The 24,865-nt window shown below is 46.3% G+C and overlaps 1 protein-coding gene across 5 annotated transcripts in view; it reads right to left on the bottom strand.

The window, feature by feature from the left end:
- The window catches only part of R3HDM2 (R3H domain containing 2), a 134,752-nt gene that overhangs the window by 11,122 nt on the left and 98,765 nt on the right, over nucleotides 1–24,865 (bottom strand). For 3 of the 5 annotated variants that reach the window (XM_055003312.1, XM_055003308.1, XM_055003310.1), the window contains 6 exons: nucleotides 20,858–21,024; nucleotides 8,038–8,286; nucleotides 6,685–6,811; nucleotides 4,477–4,712; nucleotides 2,940–3,094; nucleotides 1,648–1,748 (listed from right to left, as the gene is read on the bottom strand). In XM_055003312.1, coding sequence (XP_054859287.1) covers nucleotides 1,648–1,748; nucleotides 2,940–3,094; nucleotides 4,477–4,712; nucleotides 6,685–6,811; nucleotides 8,038–8,286; nucleotides 20,858–21,024 — 1,035 coding nt within the window. The remainder of the gene's footprint in view (nucleotides 1–1,647; nucleotides 1,749–2,939; nucleotides 3,095–4,476; nucleotides 4,713–6,684; nucleotides 6,812–8,037; nucleotides 8,287–20,857; nucleotides 21,025–24,865) is intronic. The other 2 variants (XM_055003309.1, XM_055003311.1) reach the window with 1 other exon arrangement.

Below are 24,865 nucleotides of genomic sequence, written 5' to 3'. Positions count from 1 at the left end.
AAGCCTCGTCCGTAGCATGCCGGTATGACCAGAAGGCGGTGCCACGAGATCCAACTTGCAAAGTGCTGATAAACCTTGGTAAAAAGTCAGATTCAGGCACAGAGATGATCAGCAGCAGCCGTAGCTGCTAGGAGATCCAAAGGAGAAAACCAACACTAGTTTTAGGGTTTACTGTTTATGGAAATGTCCTTGATATTGACTGGGCTACTCTCACATTATGTAATCAACCTTGAGTCTCATTGAGAAAGGCGGACTATAAATGACGTAATTAAAAATAAAAATAAGTAAGTATTATCCAGGGCTTTTTTTCAGCTGGAACGCGGTGGAACAGAGTTCCGGAACCTCTTGAAAATGGTCACATGGCTGGTGGCCCCGCCCCCTAATCTCCAGACAGAGGGGAGTTCAGCGGCGCGGAGGGCCATCTAAACTCCCCTCTGCCTGGAGATCAGGGGGTGGGGCCACCAGCCATGTGACCATTTTCTCCGAGGGCAACCCACTGAGTTCCACCACCTCTTTTCCCAGAAAAAGCCCTGGTATTATCATTTCCACAGTTATCTGCATAAAGGTGTTTGTTTCTTGGCCTTTTACTTCTGTCTTCAGATATCGGTTTTTTTCCTCTTCCTGTTTCTTCTGAAATATTGGAATGTGTATTTGAAGATGTATTTAACTTTGTTACTTGATATGACATTTCACATGTGTTTGGCTGAATGAACACTGCAGTGTCACATTGCTGTTGGGGGGGGGGGCTTGTTTAGGGAGGCATGAAACATAAAGAGTTTAGATTTCTGTAGGTTCACGCACAGCATTGAGACATACATAAATAACAACAACAACAACATTCGATTTATATACCGCCCTTCAGGACAACTTAATGCCCACTCAGAGCAGTTTACAAAGTATGTTGTTATTATCCCCATAACAACAATCGCCCTGTGAGGCGGGTGGGGCTGAGAGAGCTCTGGAAGAGCTGTGACTGACGCAAGGTCACCCAGCTGGCTTCAAGTGGAGGGGTGGGGGAATCAAACCTGGTTCTCCAGATTAAGAGTCCTGCTGCTCTTAACCACTACACCAAACTGGCTCCGTTTGGGTCTGTTTCAATGTATCAGGCAAGTAAGTCCAGCGATAGAGAATCTTGGGAGCATCCCTTGCTCAATGTATCTACCCTGAGCCTCACTTTCCGAGGTAGGTTACGAAGAAAGGGAATGGCTTGACCCATGCACGGAACTCGCACCTTACCCGGCTTCAACCTCAGAGTTCCGTATGAAGGCCAAAGACATTGTTTCACTAGACTACACTAGAGATTTGCCCTGCAACAGTCACAGGACGGGAGAGCTCTGTCTTTGCAGCCCACTTTAACTCTTGTGGGCCTGGGGTGGTATTACTACAGTTATTTGTTAGACATTACAGGGCCCAATGGAGAATGTATCGGTGACTAAAAAAAGGCAACAGCGACTCTAACTTCCCTCCAGAAAGCAGTGAATATCTGAACAGGATCTGAGCTGGCGGCTCAAAGCTTTACAGTTTCTATGACAGCAGATACTGACGTGCTCCAAACAGCCATGGGTCCAAATGAATTATCCGTATGGCCAAAGTAGGCAGCATCCTGCCAACTGTACTGCCCCTAAGTAGTAAGGAAACCCCCCTTACCTGAATACTGCTGCTGCATCTGTGGCGGGCTGCAGGGCGAAGGGGACTGGGGCATCTGGTACTGCTCTGTCCCAGGAGCCTGCAGAAAGCTAACTGAGGGGCTGCAGTGGAAAGAAGGAAGTTCAGATGAGGCAGCAGAAGCTTCGTGAACGCGACCGAAGCTGTGCTCTCCCCGCCCCCGTCCCCCCACGAGCCACTTGAACTGGGTAATTTCCAGCGCTGTTCATCTGCTTAATGCTAATTACTGAGATTTCTACTTTGATCATCTTTCAATTAAGGGCATGATTATTCACTTCTACAGATGGCAGGGACACGACGCATTTCTTTCCGCACGACACCCAGAAATTCTTGTCCCCCTTTGCCGAGGGGGCTGTACAAGCCAATATGTGCAGGGGAGTCCACACACAAGAAAAAGTGGGAACTCACAAGGACTTGCGACGGGCCGTCTGATTTTCTCCTTTATCCCCTCCCTCACAGTATTTTCTCCCTCTCTCCTTCGGGCATCCCCTTTCCCTGATTCCTTCTCTCCTTCTCATTCACCAAACACCTTTTATTTTATTTTTTTACTTGTGCCCTCCCAGTCTTCAGCTGTATTTACTATTTACTTCACTAGGGAGAAAGTGGGGCATGGGCCCAAAGCCGCTTACGTTACTCTCCTCCTCTCCGGTTTACCCTCACCGCAACACTCTTAAGTAATTAAGCGGAAAGGTCATCCGGCAAGCTTCCACGATCTCCGTCAAAACACCTTGCCTATTCCGTCTGGCTATCCAAAGGGCGGTGACAGGGAGAGGCAGTGGGTAAGTCTGCCATCTCTTGACCGTGATAGCTAGAAACGGCATGCTGGTTTGAAGGAGTTAAGCAGGAGATGCGGCGACTTGGTGGAGCCTCCGAAAGGCGACGAAGGTAAAAGTGGGTTGGATATGGCAAATCCAGCCAGTGGGGGATAATTCTCTGATTTTTCTAGTGGTGGCGATTACTACCCACTTTGGCTGTGGTGCCCACCAGGGGTAAGGGAACGGGTCAGAACCTCTGAGGGCAGGCTGGGGACACCTGTGGGGTATTCTTACTTCCCAGGTACCCGGGGCTTGCAAGTCTGTTCCTTCACAGCGTAAAACAGTTTTTAACTTGGTCTGTAAAAGCTGCCAAGGAAGGAAGGCCGCAGTTATATTGAGGGAGGAGGTTCTGAAGGGAGGGGGGGGGGCACAGACAGAGAGGCCCTGCTCCTACTGATCACCTGTCAAAGACATCAGTCGAAGAAGAGACACAGAGTTGGGCCTCAGATCATGCCTTACCTGGTGCCATTCTGCTGGGCAGGTGGAATGACACTGTAATAGACAGGCATCCCACCAGCTTGCAGTCCTCCTTGAACAGACTGGTTTGCAGGTACCAGCACAGGCTGCTGGAAGGGCTGTTGGACCACGCCCTGAGACTCGTTAGCCACTGGGACCTGCTCAAAAAGAAAAAGAACAGGCGGTGAATCTATCACCAATGGGGATCATAGGATCATAGGGTTGGAAGGGACCTCTAGGGTCATCTAGTCCAACCCCCTGCACAAGGCAGGAAATTCACAACTACCTCCCTTCCCACATCCCTAGTGACGCCCTGCTCCCATGCCCAGAAGATGGCAAACACCATCAGGATCAGTAGCCAAACTGGCCTGGGGGAAATTGCCGCCTGATCCCCAAGGTGGCGATTGGCCTTTCCCTGGGCAGGTAAGAAGGGGCCATGAGAACTAAGCACGGATGTAGCCCTTCCTGCCCTCCCTCTCATGACCTGCTCAGGTTCACAGAATCAGCATTGCCACCAGAGGATAGCAAGATAAAAGGTATATACAGCAACGCTGGAAGCTCTGTCTATTGTCAGAATGTCTTTAAGTGCAGAACCCATCCCAATATTAGACTTTTACTGAAAAAAAAGGGCAGGGAATGTTAGTAATCATTTTAGCTGCAAGCAAACAGCCTAGTCTACCAACAGGTCCACCTAGGCCACAGGTTGTTTGGCACAAGCACAGCATGGCTGCTGCAGGGGGTGGAGACAATTACAAAATGAAAGCCACAAGCAGCAGAGACAGCCACAAAATGTCAGGGAGGGAGGCTCTGCATAACCCTAACAGTAATTCTTCAGCAGCCTTCCAGGGTGAAGCTCTGCTTAACAGAAGCGTTTTCTTGCATACACACAGCTCACCTTCAACCACACAGTGAAGATCTTTGTGCTATTGCGGCAGCAGCTGCTGGAGCAACTTTTAAAAAAAAATCTGCACAGCCAACGAGATCTCTCATTGCCAACCATAAGCCCAGCTGGGCAAAACCCTCCATGCTCCTGCCTGTTTTCTAAAAACACTTGGCAGGCTCCAGGAAAAGTTCCCACAGCCACCACGTGGCTACTTTCAGAGGAGTTAAGCCGTGTTAGTCTGTAGTAGCAAAACAGAAAAGAGTCCAGTAGCACCTTTAAGACTATCCAACTTTACTGTAGCACAAGCTTTCGAGAACCACAGCTCTCTTCATCAGCATCTGACGAAGAGAGCTGTGGTTCTCAAAAGCTTATGCTACAGCAAAGTCGGTTAGTCTTAAAGGTGCTACCGGACTCTATCCTGCCTACTTTGTACGTCAATTCCTTCCCGCAACTTCAGACACGGGAGGCGCTCTGCACCACGCCCCGGTGGCCAAAACTAAGTTTGAGAAGCGGCCCAAAGGTTTCCAAAGGGACCAGGACGTGTGAGATTCGCTCCTGGGCTTCCCAGTGCCACAGAAGGGCGGAATTGGGCGGGGGGGGGGGTTTCCAGTGCCCATACCCCCTCCTGCCACTCTTCTTACTTGGGGTACCACTCACTTGATATGAAGGCAGTGGAGTGTACTGGACCATCAGGCCTTGCATCTGGCTGCCCACGTTTCCTCGCTGGTTGCTGAGGAGGCCCTGGTTCTGGGACGGCTGCACGCCCATCATGCTTTGCATCTGGCAGCCCATGTTGCCGCGCTGGTTGCTGAGGAGACTTTGGCCCTGGGGCTGCTGCACTCCTATCATGCCTTGGTACGTCTGCTGCTGGTTGGACATGACTGGCTGTAAACCTGCATCGGCGACAAGAGGCTGGAGGTGAGCTTCTCACTGGTGCCCCAGGAATGCCCCATGTCTCTCTGCCAGCCCAGTCTCCCAGCTGAAATGCAAGGGGCTGTGTGTTGTGTGGGATCCTCTCTGTTTCATACTGAATTATGGGGGCCCATAGGGAGCAACAGAACAATGTAGGATAGGGACATGTCTGACTGTCTGCGACTGGACCGAGTTCACGCAGCGAGCGTCCATGCCAGAGAGAGGATTTGAACAACGGGACTCTAGACTCTAGTCTGACACTGGCTCTTGCTTTTTTTAAAAAAAAATAAAGACAAGCAGGCATTGAAGCTTAGCTATCTTTAGGCCGAGCGATTCATGACGCAAAATGCACAGCTGCCAACGAAATCAGTAGTTTCGTGTTTTAGCTTTTCCCCAGGAGGCTTTCTGTCCTGATGCCATGACACGGCTTGGATCCTGTTGAGCACAAGCAGAAGTGACCTTTGCAAGTGACCCCCCCCCCTCCTGTGGCAATCGGCTATCATGCCACAGGAACGACATGGGAGCAAGAGGAGTATCTGAAGCAGGAGGGGGGAATTAGCAAAACAAACCAAAAAAAAAGCCCTCTTTCCCATCTTTGCTGGCAAAAGCGAAATGATGGACCCAAGACAATGTATTTTTCCTTCCCCACACCCATGACAGTAGCTGCCATTGGTGAGAAGTTGGGTGACGCATCTGTAGCATCATTACACGAGGTAGGTTTTCACTGGATCCTGTGGGAAGGGAATGGGGAGGAAAGGGCAAAAATCCAGATGCCGCATGTCACGTGTTCCATAAACAGAACTATTTGGTGTTAGAAAAGTGGGACTGTCTCTCTCCATATGTACCCTGGAGAGCATTAAGATCTGCGAATAAGAACTTGCCGGTGGTCCCTGGCCCCAGGGAGGCCTGGCTGGCCTCAACCAGGGCCAGGACTTTTTCAGTCCTGGCACCAACCTGGTGGAACGCTCTGTTGGACACCTGGGCCCACCAAGACCGTATGTCCTTTCGGTGGGCCTGTAAGACGGAGTCATTCCACCAGGCATATGGCTGAGGCCAGTCTTTGACCTTCTGATTGCTTAGGTGCCTTCCTACTGGTCTCCCGCCCGGGGGGGGGGGCGACAAAGTCATCTGCCCCCCCCATAAGTGCTGTCATCAGAATACGATCAAACCATGTCCCCCACCCACTCCTCTTGGTTTGTTATGTTCAGATTGGGGAAACTGGAGGGGGCCGCCATCTGATATGCTGTTTTAGGCATTTATGTATTTTGTATTTTAAATCTTATTTATATATGTTTATATACTTTAAATGCTCATTGAGCATTTTATTGTACCCCGCCCTGAGCATGTTAGCAGGGCGGGCGTGCTAAAAATAAATAAATAAATAAAAACAGTTGCAAGGGGCCCTAAACCAATTGGGACAGAGGCACGGCAGAACAAGGCAGGACAGTTCCCCGGCTGAGAATACCTTCCGCCCCCACTCGCTTCTTGAAATTCTTACACAGCTTAGTATTCAGCCAGTGTGGGAGCTGCTGTTTCTGAAGACAGAGCGTGCTTAACATTACGTTTACTGTGGCCCAAAGAGTATCCAATTCCCGCTCACTCCAGCACCAGTGATATGCCAGCCATGCCCTACTTGGAGACGGGCGAGTCAAGCCACAGAGGAAGAAGCTGCCCTTCCCATGCTGCAAGCGCAGCTGAACATATCGGCTCTGCAGCATCAGCTGACATATTTAAATGGATCCTCAGTGATTAATCAACTACACCTTTAGCTGATTAGCCATGGGAGCGGGCTAAATTTGCTTTCACAAATTTGCACTCGGTTTAAGCCCTATAAACAGACCAGCTCCTGCAGGCTCCAAGAAGGGGTTTTAAGGGAGCTCGGGGCCCTCCCTGAAGGCTCTGAGCCAATGCCCCATCCTCTGTTCTGTGACGCTGCACGCGCTGCTCACTTACCAGGCTGCTGGGACTGCTGAGGCAGCTGTTGGCTGCGCTGCGGGCTATAGGCCACCGGGTGAGAGAGAGGTCGATATTGCTGGCTGGAGTTTGGGTACTGCCCGGGAGGGTAGTAAGAAACCTGAATCTGTCAGGGGAATAAAGGGAGTCATTGGTAAATAAGACTGAGAACAAGATGTCGGAGAGCACAGAGATGCGACTCGCTGCCGAGCAACTGCTGGAGGTGACACTGTTCATAACCAGCAAGCAAAGCTGAGTTAGTGTCAAGGAGACACGCTGTCACCAGAAAAAGCTCATTTCTGCTGCAGTGATCACAAGGGAAGCCTATAAAGGGAAAGCACGCAAGTCCTGTATGCACAAACGTAAATGTTTTTAATCTACCACTGTAAGCCACCTTGAACTATAAAGGAAGGCAGGGCAAAAATGTTGAATGAGCAGAGAGGGAGAGCAGATACAAGCACGCTGGCCAGGCAGCCTGCCTCTCTGCGCCATCACCAGCTTGTTAGCATGGCATTTACACCCGGAGGAAGTGTGTCTATGTATGCTCCCTCCCTGTGATGGGAAATGTCTGGAAAGCAATGCCCCCAATCACGGGGAGTGAGCACATACCATGCTCACAAGCTGACAGTCACATGCAGGTGCAGAGGGTGGGGGGGGGGAGTATGTGTTCATAACTCCTCTCCCTCCTCATGCATTTAGTCAATGAGAGGAAGGGTTGTGTGTGGAGGGGCTATAAAGACGTTGCAGAGAGACGCTTGCCCCTCCCATGTACCTTTCCTAGGTTTTCTAGCTCTTATCTCATATACAGATGTAGAAACAGAAGTCATGCAATGAACCCTCAAAACCAGGAACCCTGTGGAAGGGTTCATCTCTTTTTTCCATAGCTGGGCAACACTTGTGGCCAGAGTCGGTGGCTGGAATGATGCATTTTGTACAGCTGCATCAAATCTCTGCCAATTGGGCCTTCAGGGAAAGGGGAAAAAAAAAGAACACTAAACACCAAAGTCAACACTAACTGGTGATGGTGGAGAGCGCCATCAAGTAATAGCTGACTTAGGGTGACCCCTGCTGGGGTCTACAAGGCAAGAGACAAGCATAGGCAGTTTGCGATTGCCTGCCTCTGCATAGTGACCCTGGTCTTCCTTGGAGATCTTCCGTCCAATTACTAATCAAGGCCGATCTTGATTAGCTTCCGAGGTCTGACGAGATCAGGCTTGTCTAGATTATCTAGGTCAGGGCCAGTACTAGCTAGACTAACCAAATCCCCGTGCTTGGTCCCGCTCAGATTCCACTTCTTTGCTCTCTTCACATTGCCCCCATAGCATCAGCTGATGCAGCTGGCACACAGCTTACTTGCTGGGGAGGCTGCATATAGCTCTGGGGCTGCAGGACCTGCTGGGCCGGCGCTGTGTGTCCCGAGGCAGAGTAGTTGGAGGCAGTGATCGGCTGCCCTGGGGAAGCCATGATGAATCCCGTCTGCTGAGGATGCTGAGGCATGAGTGGCGGCTGGAACATGGCCGAGGAGGGGTCCGGCGCTTCCGTGGAGCCCTGGCGGCTGAGGCTGATCTGCCCAAAGGGACCGTTAAGCTCCTCGGCCTGCGGCTCAAACGACAGGAAAAAAAGACCACTGAGCGCCCACTGCCCCAAGTTGCTTCCACCAACAAGTACACAAAGTCAACAGCTGCCCATCCCAACAAAAACAGGATCAAGAAAAACAACACGCCAACACACCAAACCCAGGGGAAGCGTCCTAGTGTGTACATAAGAACAATGAAGATGGCCTTTTAAAAAAATCTTAAGGGGGAATGTGCTGAAGAAATAAAAAAAAAATAGTAGAAAACAGGGAGCGCTGGGGGAGAAACCACCACCAAGTAATCTTCAATTCTAATTTGGAATGTTTGACTTTTTGTCCCTCAAAAAACAAAGAATGCCCACAAGTTTCATAACTACATTCTGGACGTGAAATGCTACATGGATGGGAGCGCGCCTTTGACCTCTTACACCCAGTTATAAATCAGAAGGTAGCCCAACGCATACAAGAACGGACACAAAAGGAATTTAAATCATGAAGGCAGCGACTGTACAAAGATAAATACTGAGCTCATGGGAAATACTGACATGGTCATTTTGCTGACTAGCCGTTAAAACATGGCGCTTCAATCCAAGCGGTGTTGTCTAGGTTTCGCAACAACACTGAAGAAACTACCCTGGAAAACCTGGTTGCACTCTGGGCTGCCTCAAAGAGGCCAGCATAAGAAAGTGCAATACGGGAATCCGCAGGCTTCCTCCAAACCGCCAAGATCCCCTACCAGAGGAACCACACTGGCTTGAAATCAAAGAAACTTGTCAGAAAACCAGGGGCGGATACAATATAAGCCTTGCTCTACGTAGCACTTTCCAATCTGCAGGTCCCACCCCAAAGTGTGTCACAAAGCCTTTGAAAAAGGGTCTCAGGCGTTTGCAGTTTTAATGATCTGGGCATGCTCTGTTATTTTACCATACCCAGAAAGTTGGGGACACAGTTCTGTTTTGTTGCCTCCAGCTGGGGTTGGAAAGTCACAAGGTGGCAGTCATAGCAGAGGTACCACCTAGCAGGATTCCTCTAGATCTAGATTCTAGACCTAGTTAACCCCATCACCCCTGCTTCCTGCTACCCATGACCCACATCTCTAGGTTCTGTGTGCAACCTTGACTCACTTAAACGTTTCCATGGCTCCTGATTTCTTCATCTCTGCCTCTCTACTGGGCATTTTTCCCTCAAGCCTTTAAAGTCACTGCCCTTTTCTCTTCATCCGCTTGTACTCCTCTCTTCCCCTTTACACAGCATATACTACCTGCTGGTCTTTAGAAGTCTGATGTTTCTCCACAGTTTCTCTCAGACTAGTCAAGACTTGGATCTAGCGATAGGCAAACAGAAGCATAAATGGACTTAGCACAGTTCCCTTTGCACAAGGTCTTGAGCAACACCTAGCGCCTTCCTCCCTATATAATACCCAGAAATCAGTTGCTGAAGATTTTGCACAAAGCAACCAGAAGATACAATAGGTTTTTGACTTACATCAAGTAGTTACTGCCGTCTTTTCCTTGCATTTTCACTTGTGCAAGAGCTCTAGCACAAGCAGTTTTGTGCTGGATCCAATCCATTATCTTCTCTCTCTTCCCTCAAACCACCTTCCCCTTCCTTTAAGCTTACTTTCACAATACATGTCGCAACCTTCACTCTCCCTTAACCTCCTTGCCTTTAGCTCCCTGCTCCTTCCTCCTCCCCTTGCTTCTTCTTCTCAGCCACCCATTGTGTGTGTTTAATCCAGCCAAACTGATTCCTTTCCCTGCTCTCACAGAAAGCGGACTGCCAATTTTTTTTAGCTCCTCAAGCAATTCTGAGCCATGAGGTGCTCTGTGCAGTATTAGAAGCTTATTTCATTTTATTTTAATTTACTTCATTTATACCCCACTTTTCTACCCGATGGGGACCCAAAGCCATCTACAACATTCTCCCCTTTCTCAGATTTATCCTTATCACAACCTTTTTGAGGCAGGTTAAATCGAGAATGTGTTACTGGCTCAAGGTCACCTAGCCTACTTCCACAGAATCTCTAGATCCTTATCTGACACTCTAACCACCACCAAGTTTCACCATGAACAAAAACAGTATTATACAGATGGAAGAAATCAATCCAAGTGTGTTCATGATGAAACACAAGCATTTTTGTACACAGGGGTGGGAATGACCTAAAATAATATCTTTCAGAGGAAAATAATCCAAACGAATAAACAACGGTTATCTCTAGAAGCGTTTCTACTTCTCCCGTCAGAAACAGATTTTATACATTTCCCCAAGAACGGAACAACTCGGCCCCTGCCAGCAGCAACAGATGTTGTTGCTAGGCATTGGGGTAAAGTGACCTGCCAACACTTGAGGTTTGGAGAGAGAACCCGTGGCATCATTACAGCGGACGTTCTTACAAAAGAATCCAGTGAACATTAACAGTTTAGACTGTAAGGAATCCAAAGCTGTTTTTACAGTGCACGGTTGCTATTTTTAGAATCTGAAAGAGGAAAGGGTATAAAGAAAGCCAAATATCTTTTAAATATCCACTCATCCAATGTACTCTTTTAATAGTTTCTTTGGGTGGTGCTTATAAAGGCTTGTGTTCCTTGAAAAAACAAAATGGTATTTTAGAAAATTCATTTATGGAGTTTGCCTTGCCTGTAAAACATAAATGGCCACCTTGTATTCCTTTATTTGCTTAATCTGCCCCCAGCCCCATGTTTCATAGGTTGCAAATGAGACAAAGCTACTTGTAGTTGATCACTAATATTTTTTCCTAGCAACAAAAAAAAAACCACCCCCTTTTCTACCTTTTTTTGGGGGGGGGGAAGCATTTCTGGCAAAAATGTTCACATTAGTGTGCCTTGTGCTCATTCTCTTTTAAAAGATACTTTTGGAAATTTTTCTCCCAATTCAAATCTGCATCTCAGGAATACTATAAACTCTTAAGGAGTTTAGCAGGCCAATTTCCTTCAACTCCTAGTGATCTTTTTTTGATGCTTGATTCCTCCTAACATTTGGGGTCTCCTGGAAGACAATAAGCATGTTCAGTTCACATAAGGTTTGTTTTTCAAGAGCTGTATCTCTCGCTCTTTCTTTTAAGCTATAAAGTACTTCTGCCCCCACACCCAATCCATGGCTAGTCCCTACCTTCTCTTTGTGTGATTTTGTGTCACTGACTTGAGGATGGACACTCAACCACAAAGTTTGGTATTAGAGGGAGTGACTATAGGACATGCTCAATTGCCTTCATTAAATCACCATGGACTGGAGCCTATGAATCAGTCCCATGCATGCTAGATAGTCTCTGACATGGAGTGTGCATTCACTGAAACTTCTATTTGCATAAGGCCCCATTGAAAACCACTGATCTTGGGCAAACACAAGTTTTACCAGAAGCACATCTTGCAATGGAGATTATCTAGTGTGCACAGAACTCCTTCAGAGGATCCAAGCCCGTGCAATCAAATTTGATTCACTCCAAAGAGCTGTGATGTCATTCAATCCGCTGTGATTCCTGATGGGACAGGATCACGTATGTGATTAAATCAACTAAGTAGCACCCAGCAAAAACAAAGGCAATACAGCACATTTGAAAGATGACATCTCGTACGGTCATAATTATTTGCCGGGCAAGATTTTCAACCCACTAAAATGGCTTTGTTTCTACCAAAAAACTGAAAACAGACAGTATTTGGCATGGCTGTATTGTAGATTAGTTTTTTTTATTTTATCGCACAGATCTTTGTACAGCATATTTTAGGTACCATCATTAGGCACTTTGAAAAACTTCGCTATGTGCTTTAAAAGTTTTATATTAAGCTTGATGAAGTAAGTCAATATATACAATACCCATTTTTTTGTTCCCCACGTGTTGTCTATGAATGGCTTGGTATTCTGTTTTAGGGACTGCCGTTATGAGATCCTTCTCATAAGCCCAGCTATCTGTGCTGGTGCCTGCAGAGGTTATGCGGCTGGCAACCAGAGACAGGACTTTTCTCAGTGGTGGAACCTCAACAGTGAAATGCCCTTCCCTTTGAGGCTTGCCTGGTAGCTTCCCTAATGTCTTTTAGGCGTCAAGACAAACCATTTCTTTTCATTCAGCTTTTTAATTCATTCATTTTTGTAGCCTGTTTCTGGCGTTAGAACTGCTTTATGCTGTTTTTATGCTGTGCCTGGGTTTTTAATAGTTAGTTAATTTTAATGATTTTTATGCTGTTGTACGATTTTATAATTTTTGTTAATTTTTATTGATTTTTATGCTCTTGTATGATTTTATAATTTTTGTGACTTAGGTGAGCTGCTTTTGAGCAGGTTCTCTCAAGAAACCGTATATACAGTTTCTAAATAAAATAAAGAGTGGCGTGCTCTCAAAACCATGACAGACAGGCTCAAGCAAAACAGGCTGAGATGGGCTGTACGGCAACCCTGAGATGGTGACCTTTCAAATAACAACTGCATGTTTTGGAATATCTGTGATGATACTACAGAGACAGGGAGTTAATCATAACGCCAACACCTTCTTGACTCAAAATGAATTAAATACATTGATATGTATCTTCTGCGGAAAAGCAGCAAATTCCCTATGGGTCTGTGACAAAGTCACACATCTATTTTACCATGCTTAAATGATAAAAGAACTCATTCTGGTTACACATCATATGATATATCTGCTTATCTCACCATGATAGACACGGGTGCCCACACAGAACTGATGTGCACCTAGAATGAATCTGTCTGAAGCGAGTAATACTGTGGCACCTGCTAGAAAACTGCCATCTACAAGACTTTATCACTGCTGAATACCCTAGAAAAGAGTCTGGTAGCACCTTTAAGACTAACCAACTTTACTGTAGCATAACTGCATGCATCTGACGAAGAGCGCTGTGGTTCTCAAAAGCTTATGCTACAGTAAAGTTGGTTAGTCTTAAAGGTGCTACTGGACTCTTTTCTATTTTGCTACTACAGACTAACGGTTAAGTCCTTTGGATCGCTGAATACACTGTTATCTTGCTCTGCATACCTCTCCAAAATTTCTCACAGCTCTTAGGTTGTTCCTCATCTATGTTGCACAACTAATAGACATGCTTCCAGTTCAAGAGAAAAACATACCAACAGAGCCTGAAAGTTTCGAGGGGACGTAATAATCATATTCTCTCTCCTTTGAGGATCAGCCCATGAGAGTAAAATGCAAGTGACACATGCTCCTTGTACACTGATTAATATCAGCTGCAACCCCTCTGGGAAACTTCCACACAAGTTCCCTTGAAGTAATTATAGGTGTGCAGGAACACAGTGGTGCCTTTATGGAGCTCCCGCTGACTTCAATGAGGATGTGCAGGAGAGCTTCCCGTTGAGCTGTGGAATCGACCTGACCATCTCTCCCTCTGCCACTCAGGATTTACCTCCTGAGGCAGCTGCCCTGCATTCTACACCTCTTGGTAGGGTCGCTTCTGATAAGCGCCCGAGATCTGGCACCACAATCCAGTAAAAAAGAACATTATTGCCACATCCATTAAGTGTTGAACGAGGCCGTTATCACATGCCCAAAGCCTCCGGAAGATCACGTGAACCTCATGGCATGAAGCGTCTTCCTAGCGCGATTTCCTGGCACAATCCCATTTAATTTCTGACATTGCACCGTTAAAGGGGACTGTGCCAGGAAATTGTGCTAGGAAGACGCTTTGTGCCGCAAGTTTTGCGCGATCTTCCAGAGGCTTACGGGTGCGTGTGAAAACGGCCCAAGTCTTGAAGGAACAGAAGATCATGGAAAACTCAACCAGATGCTCTCGAGGCAGGATTTCCTACACATTAGGTCCTTACAGAGCGAAGCAAATAAGCCAGTAGTTTGCAGGCAGAGGACAGAGGAAAATGTTACAGCAGGTCCTCCAGTAAACCATTTTCCAAATGGCGCAAACGAGCTCCAAATTGCCCTATGCCCCCGGCCGTCACCATCCAGACTTCTTGCTAATGTCAATTTCCTTCTCAAGCCCATTTTTTGTTCCTACATGGGTAGAAAAGCAATGGGAGACACAACCTGAGTTTGCAACCTGAGTTCTAGACGTTCTGGACCTTCATCCCAAGTACACGTATGTAAACTGAGGATGCACAGAGCCCGGAGAACGACGTCAGCCAAGCGCCACACGCGTTATAGCCACACAAAACTTCCTGTCATCCAAGTCCTGCTGCAGAAACCTAAAAAAGGCTACTAACATGGTATGTGGTCAGCTGCTTCTGAAAACTTAACCTGCGCTGACTGATCACACAGACTAAGTTGACTAGCACCATCTGGTGGCTGCCAAGGCCACGTACCAATCAACATCCGACCAGGAAACTGCTCTCACTGCACATTGGCCATTTTATCAATGAGTTTCCCTAGCAGTCGTCCCACCACTAAAGCACATTCGGGATTCAGTGATGACTAAGAAACTGTCTTTTGTTGGCTGCCTTGGGGGCTTTTACAAGCCAAACGTTGGGATGATGATTATTATTTAGAAAGCAAGCTCTGGTGCTGGACGGTGTATTGGAAGGACTTACTGAGCCGATCACATGAAAGCATCTTCACACATCTTTTTAGGTATGCCCCCCAGATCAGATTTTTAGGTGCGCCTTTTAAAACAATGTGCATGCAATACAATGGGTATTGCAAAACACATGAGCCAGATATGTACGCTTGTTGGAAACAGACAACTGGCTGGCTACACCTCCCTGCTGAGAACATCCTTGTTGGCAAGCCCAAGTCTATTGCTGTGAAACAGTCCCAAGTCTTTGTAGAAAGAGTTCTGCAAGTACCGTAAAAGGTCCAACCGATTCCACAAATAATAGCCCATAACATGAGTACAGTATGATGGACAGAAGCTCTGTGTGAGAGGGGAGTGTGTATGAGAGTGGGGGGGGGGGATAGGGGGAAAGAGACTGACTTCCAGGTAGAAGACAGCTATCCTCCTCCTCCTTTTTATCCTCCTCTGCTAGGGAGTCACATGGGTGCTGAAACTGACTAATCAAAGGCTGGTTTCTGGGACTGGAATGGGACACCAAGCAACAAAACCTACATTCTGATTTTTACTTTCAGTTATCTTTTTCTATGTTAAGAGCTGGTGTTAAGTTCACAACATGAGGCACACCCATATTGACAGAGGGTGACATCACAGACACCAGCCAATAGGTATCCGTGACACCTTCAAGCGGCCAAGTTCCAGACAGCACTCAATGTGGCAACAGGACTCCAGCCATAATTACATTGTTATCTGAGTGCTGAGGAACTACCTGAGGTGGGAGGAATGTACTTCCCTGAGGAATGCCATCTGGAACATGTACAACAAATGAGTAGCTACTAGGCATTTGCTTTAGCATAAACTAGCTGCTGGGAACCACCCCCAGAGAGAAGAGCTCTCTTAAGCCACAGGGATGGTGGCACGCAATTAATTTCCCGCCTGATTCCAAACATGCTTACCCTTTAATTAAGTCCCATCGATTTCCATAGAAATTTCTTACCGGTAAGTGCGCTCAGGATTTAAGTGTCTTTAAGTGTCGGGATTTAAGTCTTTTGATAACATGCAGCTCGGAAAACTATCCTCAACTCTTGGGGAAAGGGCATGATGTAATCGAGGTGTACACAAAGAAAGACCTTCCGTTGTGTTGCCTTGAATCTGGCACTTGTTAACTTCTTCACATTCCTCAAAGAACAGAAAAGCGACGCCTGGTTTGGTCGGAGCTACTCGTTGCGGCAATAACCGCTATCAATTTCCTGCTCAGCAGCTTCCTTTCAGGTCAAAAGCTCTGTTGCTTTTCAAATGTCTCGTGCAGGGAAGATATTCCGCACCCCGGTGCGGCAGTTGCCTCTTCTCCAGCTTTGCCCAAGTCCAGATGAATAAAAAGCAAATTCTTATTTTCAGGGCTTTTTTTTTCCAGGGAGAACGCGGGGGAACGGAGTTCCGGCACCTCTTGAAAATACTCGGCAATAGTGCTTGAAAATAATATTATTTCAAAGAATCCTGTGTGTTTCTTCCTCGTTTCCCTCTTGAGAGTTCCGCCACCTCTTTTCCCAGAAAAAAAAACCCTGCTTATTTTCTTCCAAGTACTGCATAAAATCCTCCCCTAGCCCCTTTCCTCAGTGTCAATGCCGCTGGGAGAAACGCTCCTCTTTCCCCCCCTCCTCCCTAAAGTACCTTAGCTACTTGCACTGAACATGGATGCAGCACATCTCTGGTTAAATGAAGCACAAACACACACCAAGCATGCAACCAAACAACCCCCGTCATGGTGGAAGAAGTGTGGTTTTTACTACCATGTTGTACTGCTGGGGTGAAGAGACTGGCAGGAGGACTTGGGGGCAGGAGCTTGGAGAGTACTGAACGGGCTGCGGAGAGGGCTGCAACGCTGGGACCGGCTAGAGCAGAGCAGGAAAGAGAGGTTGGGAGAGAAGGAAGACTCAAGGAGTAAAGAAAGGACGGAGGAGGGGGAGAGAGAGAAAAGGAAGAAAAAGGCACAAAGGTTAGTCATTATACACAGACAGAAGAGTACTGAAGACAGGCCCACCAGCAACTGAGTTTTTCACCTTTTTAAAGAGAAAAACCAGGAAGAATAAACAGATGCATTTGGAAAAGCTTGGTACAGGCAGCGGACAAGGTCTTTGAGCTACTCAGAGATGCAACGCGCCTGCCTATGTTCCATCGCCGTTGGAGCACAAAGCTTCAGGCATCCGGCAGCCTACACCCCTGGGCCTGGGCCAGGCGACTGAGCTGCAGAAGAAGCTAAGCTGCAGGTTCCCTTTCCTATATATTGCCTATAAAACATCATAATCCTGAATTCTGCAAAAGGGACTCCCTCCTCCCCCTTTCATTTGTAGCCTGGAGCACAGTAACGACAAGCACAGCTGTCCTCTTTTCCTGAGCGGGAACGTGGCAAACGCAAAACTCACTAGGGCTGAACACATTCACTTAAACCAAACCAGGTTTCTTGACGTACAACGGGGGCAATCGACTCCGAAGTTCTGCCTGTCTTCAGGGCTCTGACCCAAACCTGCGGATTCTGCCTTGAGCAAGCCCCAGAGACTGTCCAGCCAACCAGAGCCCCTGCAATTTTTCTGGATAGGAGAGGGGAGCCACTACAGCTTAAATACAGAGAAATGATACACTTTGGGCATTTTGCGGCCGAGGATAACGTATACTGAGTTAGGCTTTTATTATTTATTTTTAAAAACCTGCAGGGAGGGAGGGAGGGAGGGAGGGAGGGAGGAGAGTACCAGTTCATAGGGTTGCAATTTTTAGATTCAATATTTCTGGGTAGCGGTTTGTGATGACAGCTTTGGTGATGTGTTCAATTTCATTATTAAGCAACGGGGAAAATAGTTGGAAAAATAGTTTCAAGGGTTACAAAATAAGGAAAAAATAGTTGTTCGGTGCAGGAGTGTCAACTGGGTGTCTGCCAAGCACAGCTATTGTATAGCACAGCTTCTGACCCACCCTCGCCCATCATTTGCCTCGGATTCCGTCGTCTTCTCTCTCAAGTGAAATACTTGTGTTTGCAAACAAGCATGTATGCTAAAAGGAACATGTAGGGAGGAAGTTCAGAAAGCCTTTTTCCATTCAAGCATACTTCTGTTTTCTGATCCATGGACGTCAAAGCAAAAGTTCTGGATGAGATCTTTCAGACACTGATTTCGGTGAGGGGGAGGGGGACGTTTTACGCTATTATTCTCATAGATATATTTGCAAGGTACTAAAGATGGCTAATTTAATCCCGCTACAGTCCCTATAATATTTGCAGCATATGATGGAAAAACAAACAGCTGTTGGTAGTCCCTGGCCCCAAGGAGGCCCGCCTAACCTCAACTACAGCCAGGGCCTTTTTGGTCCTGGCTCCCACCTGGTAGAACGCTCTGTCTGCTGAAATCAGGGCCTGGCAGGACCTACTATCTTTTCGCTGGCCCTGCAAGACAGAATTGTTCCGCCAAGCATATGGCTGAGGCTGGGCCTCCACCGGCCCGGAAAAAAGGGATGTATAAATCTTAACCCTCCCTGTGAGGGCTGTCCACCATCCTGTTTTAAATGTGTTGTTTTTAACATACATGAATTTTTTAATTGTATTTTTAATATGTTGTTATCTGCCAAGAGCCCGCTCGTGGGGAGGGCAGAATACAAATCTGAAATAAATAAAATTCACTGGGATCCAGCCTGTTTTCTGCCATCATAATGGGGCTTAGTGGGATGTAGAGGGAAGGGGGAGGTCCCGATCCACAAGTTTTGGTCTGCTCACGAGACACTGCATACAAGCCTTCGAGCTCCAATAGTAATATACTCCTTAAATCCATTATAACAGATGCTTATTTTCTTTCCCTCTTAATGTACAGATAACTTCTATTTTCGGCATACAAGTACATATATTTTCCAAGTCCAGATAATAAAACATCCCTTTTGTTTATACAATGTGGATGGATATTTACCACTTTTCCCCCGCCCCACACTATTATTTTCTCAGCTAGCAAGAAGTATACCAAAATGATACCATTTTATTTGCTTAGTTATATATAACAAATTTCTTGTTCTTAAAGAAAGTAACTTTAGATGTGATAAGAAGGTATTTAAATATACTTAATTTCCCCCAATATTTTTATTTCTTTTCCAGAAACACATTTTCTTCCATGGTTTCAAAATGTGCAATTTTTTTGCCTCACTAGAGACTCCACAGAGGAGCCTAAACAGCAGTTAACATAACCTAAGTCAAGACTGTTTTCCCCCTTAACATTATTAACTAAATGTACAGCTAATGCTACAATAAAGGAGCTAAATTCTACACGGTCTGCCAGACAGTAAGAGAAAAGAGCTCTCTAGACAACTATTTCAATATTGCTGTGCTGCTGCAGCAAAAGGAAACTGAATAGGAAGGAGGCCATCCAGCCACAGCAGCTAGACCCAAAGAACAGCCAGAATTTCTCGATGTTTTAGATTTATTTTTTTTCGGCCCACCTTTCTCGGGGGGAGGGGCAAAGCAGCTTAAATTGTCCCCCATTTTATTCTCACAACAACCTTGTTAGTCTTAGAGTATGTTTCTGGCCCATAGTCAACCAGCAAGCTTCCATGGCAGAGTGGGGGGCTGGAGCCCGGAGTTTTTCAGATCCTAGTCGAGACTCTCTAGCCTACGCTGCCTCTGTTGTGGCTGGCACAGACATGGGTCTCATATGGAAATCTGCAGCCGAAGCCACAACAAATTCTCTAGCTCCCTAGGTATTCACAGTCAGCCAAGCAGTAAACTCTCTCGACAACGATCTTCAAGCTGGTTTGCAACCTGTGTTGTTAAGTGACCCGCTGAAAACAGAAGACGCTAGGCGCCTTTCTTTTTTTTTTTGAGCGAGCCTATCTGGTTTCCTGGAAAAGGAGAGAGCAGCCACAGCCTCCAAGGGCAACTCCTCCGCAGGATCTCCTTTGTGGATAGGAAAAACTCATTCTGCATACACCTGATCCCTGCCACCCCACATGCTCTGTTAGCTGAGCCGCTCTAATCCCCTGGAACTCTCTGTACTGCAAAGCAGGGCCTCACGCCGGACAAGAAGGTAGGGGACTCCCATGTTACGTTAATAGCGTGTCATCGAAAGGTTCCGAAATCTCTGTACTGACGTAGTTCTTAATGACGTAGTTCTTAACGTAGTTCAGTAACTGACTGAATGAGCACTAACAAACTCAAGCTCAATGGACACTTAAATGAACCATGAACATTCCCACTGGAGGAGTGCGCTCCTGGCAGCACCAGAGGAGCCACCCAGCTTGGACTAGGCCATAGCGAAGACCACTACGGGCAAGCCAATACCCCTTGTTGCCAGCTCAGCGCCAACATTCCAACCCGCCTCGGAATACAGATAGGAAAGAGGTTCTATTGGGATGCTTCTCCGTGGTTCTGAGAGGTGCTATTCAGCCTGCCATGGATAGGGCTGCAGCTTAGATTCACCCTTCTCGCCAAGCATACCAGCTGCAGCCCTTGTGGATAGAGACAGCTTTGGTCTGAGTTACCTGCCCTTTTGTAACACCTAGATGAGATTATTGCCACATTTTATGTGCAGGAAATTTCACCTGGTTAACAACACGACAAGAAACAGGACAAGCTGGTTTGAACCTGTGCTAAAAAAGATCTGCGCTGTTTGTCAACGTGCTTCCAGGCACGATCCAAGAGGCTGTTTTTGCATCCTGTTTGGGACACCAGTACTTGAAAACCAACATCGCCAATACGAACCGGACCCTTCTTTAAAGTCTGTGTCAAGAGGCCATTTTTTTTTTTAAAAAAATGCTTCAGCGTGTTTTATGTTCACATTTCTGCAGCCCGCGCGATTCACTTTCCCAGTAACGCCACACCCGGATTAATGCAAAAACTTCTCTACAAAGGAAGGCTCACTCCCCCAACCGCCCAAACATTTAGGGCGGAAAGCCAGATTTTACTGAAAAGATCCCAACAAAGGTGGGGGGGTGGGTGAAGAGGTCAGAGAAATCTGGTTTGTATACATGGACTCAATAAAGCCTCGTTCACTGTTCTGCTCAAAACGCTGCTCTGCAATTTCTCCTGCTAAGTCAGCTACGGCACCGGGAGGGAAGAGCTCTCCAGAACCGGGTGACACTGGAGAGTGTGACTCACCTGGGATAGGATGTGATTACTCATCATTGGCTGTTGCTGAGGCGTGGGTGGGAGCGGCTGGTGCTGCTGCGGCTGCGGCTGTGGCTGAGCAGCACATGGCAAAAGGCCTCGGCTAGACGGAGCAGAGGAGACCTGGCTGCACGCTTCCGGGGTACTGAGCGACAGACCTTCGGGAAGAAACAGAATGCACCGGGGGGATGTCAAGCCGGCACTGGGCCTCTTTCAAGAGAAGACCCTAGAAGAGTATCCTGTGAATTGCAAAACTCGGGAACTTTTTCTCGCGCATCTGATCACTTAATTCAGTTATATCAGATTTGCAGCCAGTTTCACTAGTGAAAAAGCACTCAACACAGCCTGCAGTCTGGATTTTTTTTTTAAAAAAGCTACATCTAATGTGTCAAGACGCAACAAAAGCCACAGTAAAACCATAAAACATCAGAAAAGCAGTTACTTTATGTCCGGCATACCTACGGGACCGCCTCCCTCCCTGTGTTCCTCCATGGCAACTTCGCTCATCTGAACAGGGTCTCCTGCAGGTGACACCTTGCACAGGGGCGAAATCAACAGCAGCCCGTACACGGGCTTGCTCTGTGGTGGCCCCTACCCAGTGAAACGGCCTGCCTGAGGAGGTCAGGAGAGCCCCCACTCTCCTAGCTTTCCACAAACAATGCAAAACCGAATTATTCAAAAAGACTTTTGTATTGCAGGGAGGGGCTCTCAGTTGCTCCACTAATGAGTTAGGGACCATAGACTTCATCACTATGTTGCCTTATGTACTATCTGTTGCTTTAAATATGTGCTCCTATGTCTGCCTAGAATTGCTTATGTTTTGTTTCAGCATTTCTTCAACTCTGTATTGGATTCTTGCTAATGTTTTGTCTTTGGAAACTTGTGCTTATTTATCCAACGGCACTGTTTATGAACTTGTCCTTGATACTGACTGTATTGCTCTTACACCCACTGAAACATACATGGCCTACTACACAATGAACCTGAAACGGAGAAAAAAGAAAAAAGGGGAACAAAAATGTCTCATGGTTAATACCTGGATAATAAGTGGAAGACCAATATTAAAAAAAATTCAATAAAATTACTCACGCTGAGATGAAATTTAAGATAACATGGAGTGAATTTCTTAGAATTCTGCCCCAGAACAGCATGAAATAAAGTCAGGGCAATGTATCTTAATAGGAGTTGTAATTCCTTTGCCCATAAATCTACAAAAAACAGAGAAATATAGACAAATATAACCAAATTAATTCCAATATAATTTTTTTTGAAAAAGAAATATGCCAATTTTTAAAAAAAATGAATGAAATTCAGAAAATTTGGTTTCATTTCTGTTTCATCTTTTGGTTGGTATCCAGCACTCCATCTTGAATTTTATATTTAACAGAGAAATATAACCATCTCACATTTTTGTTCCTCTTTTTTTCCCCCTCCATTTCAGGTTCACTGTGTGCTAGGTCACGTATGTTTCATTTATGTATTTTACTGATGGGGTGCTGTCTGTGATATTTTCATACCACTGAGGAAAGAGAGGCCTTTCGGACAAAACACATCTGATTTTTTTGGTTCTGTACATATGGCAATGAAATGTACTATTTTACCTTATTTATTTTATGTTATTTATTAATTAATTAATTTATGTCATTTATAGTCCACCTTTCTCACTGAGACTCAAAGTGGATTACACAGTATGAGATTAGTACAATCTGTATCAAGGACATTTCCATACAGTGTTACGGACATTTCCATAAACAATGCCATAGGGTAAACAGATACAAGTTTAAAAAGACATCGCATTAGCAAGAATCCAGTACAAAGTAGAAGAAAAAACTGAAACAGAACATAATCACTTCTAGGACTGACATTAGACAACGTAAAGCAAACATAAAGCACAGGTAGTACATAGGAGTACATATTTAAAGCAGCAGATAATATGTAAGGCAACATAGTGGTGAAGTCTACGGTCCCTAACTCATTAGAAAAAAATCTGAGACCCCCTCCCTACAATACAGCCCTCCCATTTGAGTAAAAAGCCTTTCTGAATAATTCGGTTTTGCATCAGTGATTTTATTTTGTATATATCCAATGTATATATGCAAGATGTATTGTCGAAGGCTTTCACGGCCGGAGAACGATGGTTGTTGTGGGTTTTCCGGGCTGTATTGCCGTGGTCTTGGCATTGTAGTTCCTGACGTTTCTACCGGTGACACTGAGAGATCTCTATCTTTTGGTGCTACACCTCTGAAGATGTCAGCCACAGCTGCTGGCGAAACGTCAGGAACTACAACGCCAAGACCACGGCAATACAGCCCGGAAAACCCACAACCACCATATATATGCAAGGTTTTAGCACGTATACATAGAACTTTATGAGGCTTTTCATCTAATTGATGTATTTCTAATTGATTTATTAAACTTTATATTGGTGTTTTAATTCACATTTTTAGTTATTTTTAACAATTTAAAATATTTTTTCTTTTGTTCCAACCTTCTCAGTTACCCTTGGTTTGCAGGGCTGTTGTTTTTTCTCCCCTTTTCATTGCCCTTCCTAGAAAACGTATCTCAGAAGGATGCCTATAAGTTGAGGCCCTGCTCATGAGCCTGATGAAAACTTCTCATGACTCAAAAACTTACACTATGTTTTCGGTCCTTTCGGTTGGCCTCAATAAACGGCATTACATACAATTTGTTTCTTTCGGGCCAACAGGGCCGTTTATGACACTTCCTGCTCACGGCAGGCCATCCTTTCCAAGGTCCCTAGATGGCGCAGCCACGAGCGTGAGGATTCCTGCTTCAGTCCTCTGTGAACAACGGTTGGGATTCTTTTTAAAAATGCCCAGATGCCAGAGTCACATTCTTACACATCTGCGTCTAATTTTTAGGCAGGCTTCCATGGGCAGGGGAGGAAGCAAACATGAAAAAATTATTCAGTGCCGAGATTAAACTTTGCAATCAAGCTGAAACCAGGATTTTTTTTGGCCAGCTCTGCCTACGCTGTGCTGAACAACTGGGATGGCTGGAAGGAGCAGTGGAGAAAGTCATGTTCGTGAACAAGCACACTGAAAGGAAAGAGGGGCAGGGGTAATAAACAAAGGCCTTCCAGTGTCTGCCCTTGAAGTTCAGCCGGAGGAGGACTGTAAACAGAGTGAGTGTACTTGGATGGTTGAACATGACTCATCCCATCACAGCAGGAAGTAACAGTGAGGCGGGGCATGAAGCACACAATGTGCCACCTCCTTTATTGAGGTCCCTCTTTCCAGGCTGAAGGAGGAGCAAAACTGGTACCTCTCTAGCACCATCTTTCAAGCTGAAGATTCAAGTTACATCTCGCCTTTCCTCTATGGCCAGACCGAGAGGTGCTTAGCGGCAGCAAGATGACTTGCTCGTGCGCCTTCAGACTACATCCTGGGTTGTGCTGCAGTGGGAGGGAGAAGAGGCTGGGAAAATGAGATTTCTTCCTCTCTGAAGCGAGTGGGCAAAGGCAGACCTCTTTTGATAATAATAAAGCAGAGTTGTCGTTTCAGGATGGGTAGCCCTAACCATGTCGGCCTGCGGTAGAACAGCGGGATCTGTGTCCAGTGGCACCTTGGAGACCAACAAGATTTTCAGAGTAGAAGCTTTCAAAAGTCAAAGCTCCCTTTGTCAGAGTGGCAGAAAGGCACAAACGCACACAGGTGCACAATCTGCTTTCTGACGATAAATTCGGCATCCCAAGGAAAGTGTCTCTAGACCGCATCACTTCTTGAAAAACCACTGGCATGACCTGATTAACTCTCAGGAGCCACAGAGGTGGAGTAACATTCCCAGTAGCCAGGACAGTAGCGGCAGCAGCCGGGGCAGTGGGAAGGGTGACTGCAGTAAGACAAGCTCAGCCCCTTTTCTGCTTTTCCACTTCCATCACAGAGGACAAAGAAATACAAGATCCGAGAGGGCACGAGAAAGAATGCAACTCAGCAAATGAAAATGTGCAACTTGATCATAAGGTGCCTTCAAGTCACA

Source organism: Eublepharis macularius, chromosome 19 (genome assembly GCF_028583425.1).
Source record: "Eublepharis macularius isolate TG4126 chromosome 19, MPM_Emac_v1.0, whole genome shotgun sequence".
NCBI classification, from domain to species: Eukaryota; Metazoa; Chordata; class Lepidosauria; order Squamata; family Eublepharidae; genus Eublepharis; species Eublepharis macularius.
The sequence above is the reverse complement of the archived record's forward strand: the minus strand, read 5'-3'. Positions and strand labels throughout refer to the sequence as shown.